Source organism: Carettochelys insculpta, chromosome 16, assembly GCF_033958435.1.
Source record: "Carettochelys insculpta isolate YL-2023 chromosome 16, ASM3395843v1, whole genome shotgun sequence".
Taxonomy (NCBI): domain Eukaryota; kingdom Metazoa; phylum Chordata; order Testudines; family Carettochelyidae; genus Carettochelys; species Carettochelys insculpta.
This window is the reverse complement of record NC_134152.1, coordinates 34,775,267-34,793,928: the sequence shown is the minus strand read 5'-3', so window position 1 is coordinate 34,793,928 and position 18,662 is coordinate 34,775,267. Positions and strand designations below refer to the sequence as shown.

Sequence of the window (18,662 nt, the reverse complement as noted above, 5' to 3'; positions counted from 1 at the left end):
CAGTTTTATCCAGCACTACTTTAATGACTACATCCCATAAAGTTAAACTGCCAGTGAAGGGTCTGATGCAGGGCAGAGAAGTCTTGGAGTGTGGTAGTAATAGCTCCAGAAGTAATCAAAGAGCACAGGCAAAGCTGCTTTCCTCCTGCCCCTTACATTTAAAATGGTGTGTGTTTTGAATTTTATTTTGAACGGGCACAAAGGTCACATGCTATAATCTATTCATCAGCCATGGCTGACACTGATCCAGCTTTAAATCAAAGAACCACCTTGCTCAGAACAAAGCTAATGAGTTACATAGCTAAAGTGCAGAATGAATACACCCCTGTGCAGAGATACCATATACTACAGCCAAGGGCAAATACTGGCCCCCAGGCTCGATCTGGTGCACAAGGATTAGTCCCTGACAGGCTGCCATCCCAATGTTACCTGCACCTGTGCAAGTATCAGGCAAACACAGCACTGGTTGGCCGCAGATATCTGTTCACAGCCAATGGGAACCGTGGGAGAGAGTGTCCTAGTCCACAATGCTTCCCACTGCTCCCACTGGTCACAAATGGTGATCCACGGGCCAACAAGAGCTGTGATCACCCAACACCTGTCGAGGCACCAGTTACTACAACAGCAGAGGACCACCAGGCACTAACCCTGGTTGTCCACCACTTTTTTATTGCCCGCCCCTGTATTGACCTGATACTGTTCTTATTCAGAGTGATATAAATCAAGAGGAACTCCGCTAAACTGAATGGTGTTACATCCATGTAAGATTCAGGCCTGATTAGAATTAGGCCCCTCACAAGGTAGCCGACCTGTGATTTTCATTCTGAAGGGTATATTCTTTACTCAACGCGCCCATGTAATCACTTACCACTCCTCCATCTCGCAGGAACACAAAAGCTTATCCATACAATGCACCAGAAGAAATCACAACGAGAAAATCAGAGGAAAAAGCTGATCAACCTACCAGATCTGTCCCACGTTAACCAACGAGAGGTAGAGAATCCACAGCATGCCCATAAGGATCACGTTGGCACATCCGCTGATCAACACATAAGCTGACACGCCCAAGCCAAGGCCAGCAAGATAGTCCAGGGTGCCGTCCATATCCGACCAGTCCAGGAACCAGATGATTGTTGGGGCATAGCTCAAGGAATCCAGATTAATCTTCCCTTTGAAATAGCGCTTGACGTTCTGCAAATACAGCTTGCATGGCAGCAGGCCCTTCTCCCCTATCAGCTGCTTGTTTTGATGGTAAGCCACCAAAAAAGCGACAACTAGGAGAAAAACAAACCAACAAACGTGAAAGTGTCATTAAAAACCATCACAGGAGGACATGTTTCAAGCCCTGCATGGTGGTGGTGTATCAGTGCATTGGAATGCATTAACACCTGCTGCTCTCCAGCAGTACACCACACAGCCACTTCTATTGGGTTTCACAATTAAGGAAGGGGACTCCCCTAAACATTGTCCCCTTTAACACATGGAATTTATGCAGCGTCTGTTTTGTGGAAAACATACTTTTTCTGCAAGATGTATATTTCAATGGTTACTGGCAATCTCAGTAGCAATTGCAACAAATAAAGAAATCCTCAACCACTGACCTGACTAAATCAACATAGAATCAACACATCGAGAGCAAATGATATCATTTTGCACTTGCATTGTATCTTTCATTCAAGCGTCTCAAAAGAAATGTTTTATGGATCATTGGCTAAGCTTCACAAGCCCACCCAGACACACACAAGTGATCTCTACATTACCAACACTACACCGAGACAGCAAAATTAAACAATTTCCTTGCTCAAGATGGCCGTGTCTACATTAGCCAAAAACTTATTTCGATAACGAAGCGCTGAAATACATATTCAGCACTTCATTAGCATGTGGGCGGCCGCGGCACTTCAAAATTGACGCGGCTCGCCGCCGCGCAGCTCGTCCAGACGGGGCTCCTTTTCGAAAGGACCCCACCTATTTCGAAGTCCCCTTATTCCCATCTGCTCATAGAAATAAGGGGACTTCGAAGTAGGCGGGATCCTTTCAAAAAGGAGCCCCTTCGGGACGAGCCGTGCGGCAGCGAGCCGCGTCAATTTCGAAGTGCCGCGGCCACCCGCATGCTAATGAAGCGCTGAATATGTATTTCAGCGCTTCATTAGTAAACTTCAAAATGGCCATTTGCATGGCCATTTCGAAGTTTTTGGCTAGTGTAGACATAGCCGATCTCACACACACCCAGATCTCAGGCAATTGCTCTGCTTACTAGTCATCACTGCCTTGGATGATAAACAGAGATTATGAAGCTTAGACCTGAACTTCGCCAAGTTCTGAGAATGTTTGGATCAATCTCTAAGACCACCTAGAGCACTGGCAATAGCAGCCTTTGGTCTGGGTGACAAAGTCACTTACACATCCAGTGCCTTGTCCTACGGAAAGACCAGATGGTTCACAGCTTTCAGGCAGGAGGGCAAGTCCTGCTAATCATAACCACCTGGGAGCAGGAAGTCAGCCAAGAGGCCAGATCAGTGTCACAGCAAGGAAGATTTTCTCCTGCACCCAGGTCCATTACTTGCAGAGAGTGGTGGGGTGGCAAAAGGCTCATTACAGCTCCTTGATTCTGCGGGTCTGTCTATGCCAGCACCAATCTGAGTGGTATAGCTTAGGGGCTGCTTTAACTGGCAACAGTGATTAGTCTTCAAAGAACCATGCACCCTCCCACCTAGGACACAGACTGATATGGAAGCTGGCTCCACCGACCCGACACCAATGTGAGAGGGTTCTTAACCAGCCAGCTACTCCTAATTCTCATCTCTTGTGCTGTGTGGTTAGTGCAAGGAGCAGACAGGTCCTAATGAAAATGTAACCCACTATCCTTTGTGAGGCATCCTTTCAAAACGACCACTTCCTATCAAACCTCCCATGTGTATCAACGTCAGCAAACACTTTCCTGTGGGGGGGGGGTTGCCCAATGGGACTTGAAGATACAGAATACCCTATCTTCTCACAGTATCTTGAATAGCAAATAGGATTCACTCCCCAAAGCCGTGATGGTCTTTGCTGTCCCCTAGAAAAGCACACATAGGAATGGCAGTTCATAGGTCCCTTGAAGCACGTCCTTCTATGTCAGGGTAAAGTCTTTTAAACCAAAAGGAAAGGGCAGCAGAGTGCTGAAGGCAGAGGACTGAGCAAAAGTCACCAGGTCCCTTAGCAGACCCCACTTGGGTTCTCAAGTCTTGTCTTCACTACCCAGAACATCAACGCGGTCAGGGTCGATCTTCTGGAGTTCAATTTTGTGCACCTCGTGAGGACACATAAAAATCAAACTATCAAGGGTCAACAGTCAACCTCTATACTCCACAATCTCGTGAGGAGTAAGGGAGATCAACAGCGGGGATGATCAGGTAAGTCTATTGCAGATAAGTCAATTCCAGCTACACAATTACTGTAGCTGGAATTGCATATCTACAATCAACTTTTAAGGTCTAGTGTAGACCTGGCCTCACCCTAGATCCACCACACACTCACCCTGTAACTTTCCTCATTGAGGTTAGATATTCGCCTGCCTCATGATGTGGTTGTAACATTAACTCACTCACGATTGCTAGGCATTTGTAGGCTTTGGATGGAAACCATGCTATATAAAACAAAGGTCAAAGGAGAACAGAGCAGCAGGCAGTGTTCATTTTAATAGCCTAGGAGAATGGGGAGCTGTAGGGAAAGCCAAAGTTTATTGGTACATGAACCTTGTAAGCAAGGTTCTTAACCAAGTCAGAGAGAAAAGGGACAACACCCCAAAACTTTGGGATTAGCTGCACCACCCTCCTCTCCTGCTCTTCTGACTTTCACCCAAGACATTTTCATTCTCTGAAGGTCACATTCAAAATACTCTGATAGGGTAATGTGATAACTCATAACATAATGTTCAATAGTGAAGGTGCTTCAATTCATTTGGCCATTGGCCAGGGAATGCTTGAGAAACTGTGACTGTTTCAGTAGTAAGAGACAGCAGTTATGCTATGGGTTGGACTTCTAAAGCCTCTCACACACTGGCATGTTCAAAATGTAAAGACTTAATATTTTCTTGTCCTCTAAATTGCTACTTTTCCATGGCACTAGAGCTCTCCCACTTATTATATCCACATCCTTCAACTGGACCATCTAAGAACAGCCAGATGCTTTTTTTAACAGTATATAAGCAATTTAATTACAGATCATAGACCTAGAATTTGATGTACTGCAGAGAAAGTCGGTCAGTTTCTAGGAATTATCTCATATTTTAGGAATCTCCTCCAGTTGCCAGCTTGAAGTTTGTAACAGCAATAATCTCCTCTGTCACAGACATGATGAGGGACAACATGTTCTGATTAGGAACCACTCATTTCACTTCCAGCAGCTAGCTTGCCCCTGTTTCAAGCATTAGCCAATTACTGGCCATGTCCCTTACAAGTAACATCTGAAGTCTTACAAAATGTTACACCACTAATGATTTTCCCCCTTCCACTTAATCCTCAGATCTGAGGAATGTTGTAGAGTGGAGAGCAATTTTTATGTCCCCGGACAGCAACATATCTAGTAAACTAAATGCATTCATAAATCTTAAGCACAAAGCAACTGCACTCACTGTGTTAATTTATGGGCTGTCCCTGCTAATTCTGTATGTGAAGCCAGGCTTGGCTAAAATTTGGAAACATTGGAACCTGGAAGTTTGATTAACTATTAAAATCAGACCCCAATCACTCCATTGAGAATGGAATTCAAACTTCCCCATATTCAGGGAGTGGAATAGTGAGCCTTGGGCTCAGACGTTTGCAAACCTGAAAGAATTTGTTATTTCAGAACAAAACAGTAGCAGGCTGAGTGTCTTGTGTTCTGAGCTCTAGACCAAGCTCTGCAAATCATTCCTCTTGTGCATCTATTACTCACTCCTCCAACTACAGCTGCTTGTAAAAAGTGGACAGTGATCTTTGCCAATTCTGTGAACCTCCCCCGAGCTGTGTGGGTGGAGCACCTGAAGTTATTACTGAAATCATGCACCAGAGCTTTCATGTCACTTCTCAAAGTCTCATCCCTGGTAAGCCCCATACCAGCCTGAAGAATGGGGTCAGCATGTAACCCATCTCACAGCAGGAAAAATCCAGGTATGGGACGCTGCAGCCAGCCCAGATACAGTGTCAAAGGGCCCAGTCCTAGAAGTGCTCAAAGACTCAAGAGATCAGGTTGTTGATATACACCACACTCTGCACTCAAACCTCTCAGGCTCTGAATCTTGTCCTCAGTTTATACTTTGAGCCTAAACTAAATCCCCTACTCATTTGAGAAGGAAAGAAACACACTTCAGATTAATAATTCCCAAAATACAGCACCTTCTCCCCCTACAAACACACAAGGATGTCCAGGGGCATTGCATTAATCCCTTTAGAGCATCACACCCAAATGTATTTTCTTGTACAGGTTGAACCTGTCTTGCCCAGCAGCCTCGGGACCTGACTGGTGCCGGATAAGAGAATTTGCTAGACTACAGGAGGTTATATTGTCTAGCAGCATTACCTTCCACTGCTTACTGGGGGTCTTAGAAGACACTTAGGAGTAAATTCAAGCTAAATAACAGCACAGAACGCTGAGATCCAAGACTGGCGGCTGTAAACAAACTTTATGGGACCAGGGGAAACTTGTCCACACCCATGATAAACAGTCGTCTGACTAACTAAAATCATGCCAGATTATGGATCCTGCCGGACAAGAGCTCCAGATTAGAGAGGTTCAACCTGTATTTCTTGAATGGGCACTAAGGGCTTATTGGAACTTAACAGAAGGATTCCCATTGACTTCAAAAGGTTTTGAATCACGACTCTAAAGAACTATTTTAGACAAAAATTGAGAGAGAGAGAGGGAGGGGCAGGATATTTCTGCTAGAAATGGACCAAAAGGACACACTGACCACATAAAGCTTTAGAACTGGCTTCTGATAACAATATCTATTTTCGTACATATGCCTAAAGGTTTTTGTCTTTTTTTTTTAAATGTGAGCATAACCAAAATTTCTGTTGGTTTGGATTCCATTAGTCCAGTTGGGGTTGGCCTTGCTAATTGCAGGGTCAAAAAGTGGGTCCCAATGTAAAAATTTTGCTCACTCCTGTGCTAAGTAACCTAAATTGTATTCTTTATGTTAGTTTAAATTAAACTCTTCTCAGAAGTGTACAACTAAAAAATTCAGCACACAAAACCAGCAGAATTATAATGCTCCCCAATGGTAGACAAGTTAATATCACTGCTTTGATTAAAAAAAAAAAAAGAAAGAAAGAAAGAACACTGTCCCTTTAAAAAAACCCTACATAACTTGATGTACCTCGATTAGCATTGCAATTTGCTGCAGTTTTCAAAAAGTGCTGATCAAATTTACCTCTAAATGCTACACAAATTGTTACCCCAATCCATAACTGCTAATCAGTTTAGGAATAAAATCTAAATTAAGCCCCTGCAATGTAAGCAAGATAAACAAGGAAAGGGTAAATTAGGAAAAATACATACTAGAGCAATTGAAGAAAAGTATACACTACATATACAAAATATTGTACAGGCTATTTAAAATGAAAAGCAGCAAAGATCTTTTATAAGTTGGCATGAACTGCGCATCAAGGAATTGTCCAGTTTGGGCCAAAAAAAAAAGTCTTCTTGCAAAATAAAATAAATTTTTTTCAAACAAGCATTTGTATTTCTGGAACTTCGTAACAATGTGGAACCGACTTGCATTAGCAAGTTTTCTAACTCGGTTAAAAACTCATCATACCCAGGCAAGTGCTTGGATTTCCTCCTAAATGTCATTCCATTCCACATCCAAACTATGAAGACCCACATCACCACTTCATAGAACATCACCCCTATGCATACAATACTATAAACGCACACATTTACAGAGACACATACATGGGAAGACACAGACCTTGCAGTTTGCTGCATACAATCCACCAGACTTTGTTCTTCCCACAAAACACTATTACACTCAACTTCCTATTCAGATTTCTGGTTCTTCCAGAACTCATTTCCTGCCCTATGTATTGCAGTGTTTCTTAAACTTTTTGAGACCACGGAATACCAAACAATAATTTTTTTATGCAGAACACATCTGAATATTTTCTTTAAAACTAACTGTTGCCAGACAAAAAAAATCCAAACAGCAGCACATACAGCAAAAACAAAATGAAGTAATTTCATCAGGTATCATAGCAGTGAAGAAGTAACGTCGTATCTGGTTTTCATAACAGAAAATATATACTCAATTATTTTTCCAAATGCTCACGGCACATCTGCAAGTATCACAGAACACCAGTGTTCCATGGAACATAGCTTAAGAACCACTGAAGTACTGTAGAACAAGAAGTCCTGTGGCACCTTATACACTAACAGATATTTTGGAGCATAAGCTTTCGTGGGCAAAGACCCACTTGGTCAGATGCATGAAGTATAGTAATTATAACTACCACTAGAGGGCAGTCAATATACTACAAGTGCATATTACTACAAAGCAGCTGTATAATCCTGTCTGGGTGAAGATTAAGTACATATTACATATACACACACATATATGGGTGTAAGACACCCATATTCACTAGACTACTCTTCCTCAGTCAATTGGAAGCATGGCTCTTTTCAGCCTTGCAGCTTCTGCCATCACCACCCAATCCCCACACCCTTTCCAAAGGACTACAGCACTCTCCAACTCTACCAGCCCTGGGAGAAAAAAGCTGGAACCTGAGCTATGTGAGGACACAAAGGTTTGGTCAGGCCAGTAACCAAACTGCCCATGCATCATGGGAATGCTTACCCCTCTCCAGTGCTTTTACTTGGAGCACCTAAAGCAGTGTTCCCTGTAAGATGAGCACTTGGGTAGCCACCTCGTAGAGAGGTGCTGCCCATCTGCTAAACAGAATGCCCACAGTTACCTACAGGGGGTACAGGTTGTCAATTTTTTCCCTACCTTAGCTCTTCAAAGAGCCACTGCCAGGGGAATGTGGTTGGGAACAGAGGTGCTAATGATGCTGCATGTGAGTACTGTGAGACTTCACTTCCGAATGTTTGTAAAGTGCTTTCGATCAGGGTTCCCTCTTAATTTTTCCCACCCATAGGTGGAATACGTTTTCTGGGCACCAAGATGTGTGCATGTGGTTCTATTGGTGGTGCACATGCACACATCTTGGTACACAGAAAACGCATTCCACCTATGGGTGGGAAAAATTAAAAAGGAACCCTGATCGAAAGCACTATACAAACATTCAGAAGTGAAGTCTCACAATATTCACATGCAGCATCATTAACACCTCTGTTCTTCAGAGGCAGAGAGCTCAAAAGACTTGCATGAGGTCTCAGGGTGCTATATCATTTACCTGACAATCCGGTTTCCTCTGCACAAAATTTCCGTCCCCAAGAGGCAGCACAGCTTGCACGAAGACAGCTGCAGTGTGACCGGCCAAATTTCCTGAGCAATGCTTTGACAAAGCCCATTACACCAGCGTGCAGTGAGAACTGCCCTAGAGTGCCTGAAATGTTGTCAATTTCCCCTGGCAGTGGCTCTTTGAAGAGCCAAGGTAGTGAAGAAATTGACAACCTGTACCAGCTGGGACTCAAGCAGCAAGGCTGCCTGAGTCCCAGTTGGCACAGGGTTAGTTACTTCTCCCCACCCCCACCTGTCACCCGCTTTGCAGAGCCCCTGTGAGAGGAAGTTCTGAACCCACAGAAGACTGTTTGCAACAGGAGCCAGCTGAAATGCTGCTTCCTGGACCAAAAGGGCTGGCAGGGAGCCCACCCCGCTCCCCATCATGGGAACTGGAGAGGAAGAGAGGGCAGGAGCCTTTTGGAACTGGGACATGGTTTCAATGCTGCATCCTAGTTCCAACAGGCTGGCAAGAAGGGGAGCCTGCTCTCTGGAGCCACCTCCCTCCCGCTCCAGGGGTAATTGAGTAACCACTGAAATTTTCAGGAGTCACTCAATTACTCAACATCCCTAGCATGACATTGAGCAGATTTTGAAAATGCGTCTTTGCTCACTGTTGAAGACAGGGTACTCTGTGGTAGATTAGACACATTAATGCATTTGATCCTGGTTTAGCTTGTTGCATGCACTATGCTGCAAACCTCTCTAGTCGGACTGTTGCCCTAGTAAAAGTAAGTAAATGTGACATTTATAAGCAATCGATTCAGCTGAAAAAAGTGGGTGTGCTGTGGAATTGTTTGACTCATTGAAGTGCACTATGTTACTGAAAAGGTTGGGAACCACAGCACTAAGTCATGGTTTCAGCAAGGAAGAGCATTTTGCCCTTTATCAAGAGCCCACATGGACAAGTGCCCATGTGCTGCAGAGAACTGGGTGACCATCTTGACAACTGCGTTTGCAAACTTCATGCAGTACAGTACGGTGACAGCTCATCTCCATTCCACACCTTTCATTTGACTGAAAGAGCAGATTAAACACAGGGGAGAAGAACGGAATTAATTTGCTCTTGGCAGTTTCACACCCATAGCACATGAAGAAACTTCTGCCCCAATATGTAACAAGATACAAAATTCTTAGGCTAGGCTGCCCATCATCATCTCTCATGTCCAGGTTGGAACATGCTGGCATAGGGATTGATTTAAAAGTCCACTTGGACTTCCATTAATTTTAATGGAAATCAGGCCCCAAGAAACTTTACTCTGTATGGCATTTGCTCTGATTTACTCATAGATGCAGATGTATTATTCATTCTTGCAATCAAAACCATAGTTTTGTAATCTGTAAATTGTTACACCAGCAAACAAATAACACAGAGAATCTGTGTAAAAATACAAAGGAAAATTCTCCATATACTTTGTGTATTGCTCCCTTTACTAAACTAATTCGGTAACTAATATTTCATTCCAAACTCTTGTACAAATCCATTAATAGAAGTGTTTTTTTCCCAGTGGGTACATTTAATCTGAATGCACATGCTTTGAAAAAAAATCTTTTCCATGCTCAAAACAAGTCTTACCCAAGTTACTGATTGTTCTCATTATAAACAATACTACTATGTAGCACTTTCACTTGCAAAGTGCTGGAAGAAAATTAACAATGCTGAAAAATACCCCCAATAGGTGGCTATTTACAGTCCCCATTTTAATTACTTTTAAAACCCTGGAGGCAGAGGATGTTTGGATTTCAGGGTGGTGAGATCAGAGACAGAGGTTAAGTGACTTGTCCAAGACTGCTTAGCCAGTCAGAAGCAGAGTTGGAATTTGAATCCAGAATCTAATGAATCCCAATACTGTTCATATATCTGATTGCAAGGTGGTGGGATGACTTTTCTTTTGTCATTCCACTTATAGCCCTATGCACAAGAAGAAATTGACCAAAAGCACAGATCTTCACACAAAAGTAAACATTTTTCTTTACAAAAACACAAAAATGTGCCTGTAACGGCCCTATAGCAACTTCATGTTTCACTTGACAAAGCATTCTAAATAAAGGTACTACATTGAATGAATGCTGGCAGTTTAATTTAGGTATGAAACCTAGGCTTTATTTCAGATAAAGCAGAAAAAAATAATTTTATATATTATTAAAGAAATGAGTAAAGCATCTTATTTTAACTGACACACTGCACAGCAGGATTGGAAAGCCAAACACAAAAGCTCTGTGCTAGCAGTGGGGCAAGCCAGAAAGCAAACCTAACCAACATATATATCTCAACTTTGATGAAACTAAGGTAAAGATGAGAAAAAAGTACATCTTAAAATTCTTCATTTTATGAGCAGTGACATTAATAGTACAGCTAATGGCTACTTAGAAAACCATTATCCTCTCACTATTTGGTTCAAAATAACATGAAGGTACATAAGAAAACATGTCACTGTCCATAGCACAAGGTAGAAAAAATAATTTAAAAAAAATGAAAAATCGGGTTCATTTAAATAAACACATTTTTTTGTTTTTTAAATCATTGATAAAAATACTAAATTTCTCATTTAAAAATCACAGTGACAAACCTCATCTCAAACACGTTACACATACTCATAAAAATGAATCAACAGATCTCGACTATCCAGAATAACTACTAGATCTTCCTTCTTGAAAGTTCTGTACTTTTAACTTGTTTCCCAGCAGACGAAAATGTAGTACGTGCAAAGAAAGACACAAGATGGGTTGGGCTGTTTTTGTTCTGTGCGTATGTGGTGTTGGATCTTGGCCAAGCGCAGCAGAGGAGTTAGTTAAGAGAGACCTTAGCTGGGAAAATTTTGAAGAAACCTGTTCCTTGGGTAAAAAAGGAAAAGGTTTCAAGTGTAAGCAGTGCCAGAAGGAGATGCAGGGCCTAGCTGCAAGAATGAAACATCAGAAGGAAAACTGCTTATTGGGAGAAAATTATGTCGATGAAGATGTGGATATGGCTGTGGGGATCATTGGGTTAGTAACTCAGATAATTCAAGACTTTCTTTCTCTGTGCCTTTCAGTGTAAGTGTGATTTGACAAATAAATACTCAGTGTTTGCTGTGTTGGATACTGAAAGGGAATAAAAGGTTAGCTTAGCAAATCCTTAATGCTTGTTTAATTAACTAGGTCTAGAATCCATCATTCAAATATACAATACTGTACTGAAAGCTGCATTAAGAGAAATCTAGAGTTGCCACTGAGTGACATACTCTTATTTTATATTACCTAATACATGCTCCTTATTCTGAGACATCATGGCCAGAGACCATAAGGGTGATGCCACAAGTCTAGTCCTTATTTTATTTCAGCACAACTCAGCTTTTCCAAGGGAATCCCAATCTATACTTTGCTCAAAAACAGAAGTGCCAGTGAGTTCAATGGGGCTTACACCAAAATTAAGTGCCCTCCAAGCAGAGTCAGTGTTTAAATCAATTTTTTTTGGTGATTTAAATCGCCTTGATTTAAATCAATCCCCCCATCATAGTCCAAAGATTTCTGAACATAGTGATTTGTTTTAAAGTGACTCATGTACCAGACTCATCTCCAGTTTCATGACATCTTTGAAATACCTTTGTAGTCCAAACCAAATCTAGCTGAATTACTGACGTTATAGAGACAAATTTTCTCTCACTCAGATCTTATCATCCCCCTGGAGCTATCGATGCCTGTTATTAATGGAGCAATTTTACTGAAGTTAAAGTGAAGAACATGCCAAACACGCTTCTGTCGTCCTTAAATACCTCTTCCTTCCACAACTGAACTAGTGGCATCCAACTTGCTAAAGGGATCCAGCGCTAATGCCCAGCCTTTGTTTTATAGACTTGTTAACTAAAGTCAAAGCGTGTCACTTAAAATCTCCCAGTGGAAAAAAAAAATCCAAAGGCTATGCCATAACCCAAACGAGACTGTCTGAAAACTACTGCGAGCCTTTTAAAGTAATAGGATTCTGGCGTAGAATCTTCAAGGCAGCCAAGTCCTTTTGTAACTAACACATGCTCCCCAAGAAGGCTTTAGATTTAAGATTTAGAAAGAATAAAGTAAAACTTCAAGTGCTTTTGAGTAGGTTCTGAATTATGGGGAAAAAACAGTACTAGGCAATATTAAAGAAGGAGAATTGGATTTATACGATGCCTTCCATTTCAAAGCATTTTACAACATATGGATCACATTGCAAAAGGGGGGTTTTTTAATAGTACCCTGAAATCGTAAAGACCCAAAAATGGGTATTTACATACATAGGTACGTGTCTGGACACCCACACTTCAGAAATAATTGAGGGGAGAGGCAAGAAGCCACTATGACACACTTGATTTTAGGACCCCTGAAGTTTGTTTCTTGATCACTGGTAGTGTACAAATATTCAATCCCTGTGGCTGTGGCTACATTAGCCGCCATCTTGCGAAAGAGGAATGCGAATGAGCCACTTTGGCAGATGCTAATGAGGCGCTGCCATGAATATGCAGTGCTTCATTAAAATAATGGTGGCTGCGCGCACTTCGAAACTGCTGGTTTCAAAATGCACGCCGCCCATGTAGCTGGGGGCCTTTCAAAATGGACCCGATTCTGAAAGCCCATTCTTCCCATCTGGTTTGGGGAAGAAGGGGCTTTTGAAATCGGGGTGGGGGCACATTTTGAAAGGCCCCCAGCTACACAGGCAGTGTGCATTTTGAAACCAGCAGTTTCGAAGTGCGCGCAGCCACCATTATGCTGATGAAGCGCTGCATATTCATGGCAGTGCCTCATTAGCATCTGCCGAAGTGGCTCATTCGCATTCCCCTTTCGAAAGGCGGGGGCTAGTGTGGCCACGGCCTATATGTTCACGTACTTCCTTAATTAGTAATAGCCACTTTCAGTGCACTTCCAAAGAAATGGCCCCAGGAGAGTTGTTTTAAAAAGTGAAGATCAATAGAATAGTTTGCAAGGATATCAGAACACCCAAGAACATAAAGATCAGAATAGAAACCCTACTCTAATTAACTATCAGACCTACTCTACACCGCCTTTGCCTCCTGTTATTGTGTTCTCTTCTCCTATTATTTCTTATACAGGGTGTACCTCCCTGGGCCAGCACGCTCAGGACCTGATCAGTCCCAAACCAGAGAATCTGCCAGAACGGGGGAGGTCAATGCTGGCTCACTGCACCTGCTGGCTGTGGGGCTCCTGTTTGCCAGCAAAAGGAGCCAACGCTGACGAAGCAAGGAGAAAGGGGTGTTCAGGAAAGTGGCAGAGTGGATGCAGAGCCCCAGGAGCACAGACCTATAGGAGTGCACCAAGCCCCACAGCAACTGGGCTGTGCTCTCAGCCCTCACCACTGTCTGCCTGACTACATGCCTAGTCACCGGCTGCAGGGCTCCACAGCCAACCTACCTCTATTTGCACCATTCCAGCAGCTCTGGGAGGATGGGGGAACAGTTGCTGAGCACAAGGGCCAGCTTTTCCCTATCTGTGAGCCAGCCCAGGAGCACCCAAGGGATGCCGGGCCACAGAGGTTGCTGCTCTATGGAAGTTCAGACCCTAGAGATCCAACCTGTATTGAACTCTCTACCTGTATCAGATCTCCATAAATCATTTGGGGATCTGGTTCACGTGAAAAATGCTATACAAGCTTTTCATTAAGTATTACGTAAATGGGCATAAGTCTGAGACAACTCTTTGGCGTGTTTTAATTACGGTTACAGCACCCAGATGCTGCTGCACTGGATAAAAAGACAACTAACAGAGATACAGTGTGGTCTCTAGCAGACTCAGGTTGGGGCTGGAAGCCACAAACTCTGGCATGGCAATCTTGGGTCTGCACAGATGTGCTGTTTTGATTTGCTGGGACAATCACTTAAATTTCCCCTCATGGATTCCCTTAGTTCTGTCCCACATATTCATTCTGAACGAGACATGTTTTACACTCACTGGGCACGGGTAGACCATGCACCTCAATACCAAACCTATAGATTACCCACTAATTAATACGGATTACCCATGAATTAACACCACAAGTTCTGGCTACTTTGCAAACATAGGCTACGTCTACACGTGCACCCAACTTCGAAATAGCTTATTTCGATGTTGCGACATCGAAATAGGCTATTTCGATGAATAACGTCTACACGTCCTCCAGGGCTGGCAACGTCGATGTTCAATTTCGACGTTGCTCAGCCCAACATCGAAATAGGCACAGCGAGGGAACGTCTACACGGCAAAGTAGCACACATCGAAATAAGGGAGCCAGGCACAGCTGCAGACAGGGTCACGGGGCGGACTCAACAGCAAGTCGCTCCCTTAAAGGGCCCCTCCCAGACACACTTTCATTAAACAGTGCAAGATACACAGAGCCAACAACTAGTTGCAGACCCTGTATATGCAGCACGGACCCCCAGCTGCAGCAGCAGCAGCCAGAAGCCCTGGGCTAAGGGCTGCTGCCCACGGTGACCACAGAGCCCCGCAAGGGCTGGAGAGAGAGTATCTCTCAACCCCCCAGCTGATGGCCGCCATGGAGGACCCCGCTATTTCGATGTTGCGGGACGCGGATCGTCTACACGTCCCTACTTCGATGTTGAACGTCGAAGTAGGGCGCTATTCCCATCCGCTCATGGGGTTAGCGACTTCGACGTCTCGCCGCCTAACGTCGATTTCAACTTCGAAATAGCGCCCGACGCGTGTAGACGTGACGGGCGCTATTTCGAAGTTAGTGCCGCTACTTCGAAGTAGCGTGCACGTGTAGACGCAGCTATAATGTGGTAGCTACCCTCATAAATTCATAGGATGCACAGAAGAAACCGTATGTGCCTGTATCTTCGAATATCCTCAGCATACAATTAGAAAAATCCCACTGGTATGGCCCAGTACAAGAAGGAAAACAAACCATGTTTTTTCTACCACACCATGTTTCTTCTACATCTTTCCTATTCCCTTCTCCATTCACAGGGCTGCAGGACTTTTGGCCACCACAGGTTTAGGTTTAGCCAGTCAGTCAACTGACATTATTTGATCACTTATGGTTAGACAGCAGTCAAATATTCCAGTAAGCATGCCCCAATGGAGGCAACAGCCTACCTTTTGATTGCACTGTGGTACCATCGTTTTACGTTTTAGAATGTTATTTAACTGCTTGTCATGTAAGTCCAACACATAACTTGGTAGCAGGGGTGTAATTAGGCGTGCTTTTCTATCTAAGGCTAAACCGACTGGAGACCATAAAGTCTTAACGTTTGTTTGGTCATTATTCTAGTCCAGTGGTTCCCAATCTGGGGTCTGCAGTCCCCATGGGTATTGCAGGGGATCCGTGAAAAAATAGAAGATAAATAAAAATGATCATAGAAAATAAGATTTAAATAAATTTCAGAGTTAGAATCAGTTCTTTTTAAATTAAATATCTTCCAATAATGTTATTAATTGCTGTACAAAAATCTATGTTTTGGTATCTCTTTTCATTTAATGAAATGTACATAGCAACTAGAATTGGCTTTGATGGGGTCCATGAATAGTTTGGGGGGTTACTGAAGTCCACACAGAGTTTGCAGGAGTGATGGGGGGTCCAAGAACAGTATGTGGGAGGGGGCTAGGATCTAAACTAGTGAAAAGGTTGGGAACCACTGGTCTAGTAAATTAATGCTTCACATATTCACCATATTTTACATTACAATTTGAACCTCTCTAATTCAGCATCCTCAGAACCTGACTGGTGCCGGACAAGAAAATTTGCTGGACGATGGGAGGTCAATATTTTCTAGCACATTACCAACATGTCCACTGCTTACGGGGCTCTTAGAAGACATAGAGGGGTAAATTACAGCTAAACAAGAGCACATAACACTGACAGCCAGGACTGGTGGCTGGAAACAAACTTCATGGGACAACAGGAAACTTGGCCACACCCATGATTAGTGATCATCCAACTAACTAAAACCACGAGCAAGAGTGTTCCAGAGTAGAGAGGTTCAACATTTATTTCAAAATATCTGGTCACATGACCATTTATTTTTGAACCAGACAAAAGTTCAACCTTACACAATCTCCTCTGACCGGTGGAAGATAATGGACCATCCACGCTGCAGGTAGGCATGAGAATACCCCTTCTGCTTCTCCACGAAGGAATGGCAGATCCCATCCAAGGTGAAATCCTGCTCAAGATCCTTCCCCTCACTTCATTGTTTGTTGCCTGGTTCTCCTTCACATTGGAGAGCATGTCTGTCTGTCTGTCTGTCTCTGTCTCTCACACACACACACCCCGCAGGTCACCCTTCTTGTTTGGTAGAATGCACAGTGCTCGCCCAGTACTGGAATGCAGGAGCTAATCACCATCACAGAACCGCCAGATTCCGCCACATTTTAATACAAGCCCCCACTAGATGACTTATTCAGCCTCAGCGTAAATGAAAAAAGTATGTTTGATCGGTGTCAGAAGGGTGACAGGGAAGGAGGCAAAAACATTCCACCACTCAGGAATGTCAGTCCTAATGGCATCACCATTTCCTCAAAAAGTCAAACTGTCCCAGTTTACCGAGCGCAAGCAGAAGGGAGTGGGGGGTGGAATCTATCAAAGTAAGATGTTCCATCCTCAGAAACAAGATCTAAGTATCTGCTTGACCTAGAGGCTTAAAATTGTTTCCTGCTGTTGTTAACCCAGAATCCTAACTGAGATCAAAAGACAGCCCTGTCTCGCTTGAAACCCTCCCACCCTGACAAAGACACCTTACGCTCTCTTCCTTTGGCAGAAAAGCTAGCAGAGTTCTGACACGGCACAGGGATTTTGTTGCTCACGATTTCTTTATTTTGAAGTCACACTGATTAACTACAGGCCCACACTGAAAAATTCAGCAAGCAGCAGCACATCCAGATGGTGTAGAAGCATTACTTGCAAACACTTCCAATTATGCTTGGACTCAAAATTTAGCCTGTGTCAAATTTAGCCCCAAAATTCAGATTTGGTATCATTAGGCCTTTACAAAATAAAAGCCAGGGGAGAAGGGCAAACTTTCCACCATTACCCTTTTTAATTCCAATCAAACGGCGCTTCCCTTTAACCAGATGAAATTTAACTTCAACACTGCAAAAATTCTCACTTCAGTAGGATGCAAGAACTGAAATGAGACACAAAGAATTAAACCAGAGCCATGCTAAGCCAAAAGCAATAAGTAAAAGATTTTTTAAAGCCCTTTACATTACAAAACCCTGATGTTCGTAAAGTGTGTGGCATATTTCGGTTTTAGAACCATGACTTTTTGAACTGAAGAGTGTCCTCTTAAAAGCACAATCCTAAAACCCAAGAATGAAACTTCTCTGTCTGCTTCCCCCTCTTACCCTTTTGTCCGTCTTGTCTATTAAGGTCCTGCTCTCACCTTACAGAGCACAGTGTTTCTCAGGAAAAAAAAAAACATATAAGTACCCCCAGACTTCTCTCACGCTCCCCTGGGGCATGTGTACCACCAGTTGAGAAACATGGTCCTAAAGTAATCTGAGGTTTTAAAACAAGTGCCATTCAACCTTGCCAGATCACTGTGCCCTTTTCAGGAGTCAGATTTGATTTGAATACCACCAAGTTACACCTCAATTAAAAACTAGTTACTTACAAAAGCAAGGAAAATTATCACAGGAGACTACTGATGAAAACTTGCTGACTTTCTACCCTCTTATTATCAAATAAATGAATTGGAATAGAAATATTGTTCTTACATTTCAGCCTAAGGCATATGAAGCTGTAGAAGCAAGTCACTGTCTGAATGAACCTTCAGACTGTACTAACTTTACGAGTGTTTTCATGTAATCTGTTGTAAAACTAGGCAAATATCTAGATAAGTTGATGTATGCCGTAAAAGACCCTCCGTGTATCCCCAAGGGGACACTATCCCTGGTTGAGAAACACTGGCACAGCACACGTGCAGCTTGCTACACATGTGCAAGCCGAACCACTGGCTTTGAGCAAGGAGAGAAACGTGCCCACGTATTACACAATGCAGTCAGGGCCTTTGACTGCTGCAAGGGCTGACTTTCACTAGGTTTGTCCACTGCCCAGCCTAATAAAGCCCCTATTTTGGTTGAAACCTTCAGGCCAATTCCACTATAAACAATAAAACAAAATTTACTGCAGAACAGGCTGTATTTATGGCTCCATATTAATGTCTGGAAGGCATCAGCCTACATAAGCAGGGAAGGCCACTAATCAACTTTGCTTAAGAAACAGCAAATTGAGCTAGGAGAAACTCAGCTGTCTGCATTTCCACAGGGTAGAGGTCAA

The 18,662-nt window shown here is 43.1% G+C and overlaps 1 protein-coding gene across 1 annotated transcript in view; it reads right to left on the bottom strand.

Moving 5' to 3' along the window:
• LMF1 (lipase maturation factor 1) overlaps window positions 1-18,662 on the bottom strand; it is a 359,674-nt gene that overhangs the window by 337,150 nt on the left and 3,862 nt on the right. The window contains exon 2 of the mRNA XM_075010688.1: window positions 965-1,274. Coding sequence (XP_074866789.1) covers window positions 965-1,274 — 310 coding nt within the window. The remainder of the gene's footprint in view (window positions 1-964; window positions 1,275-18,662) is intronic.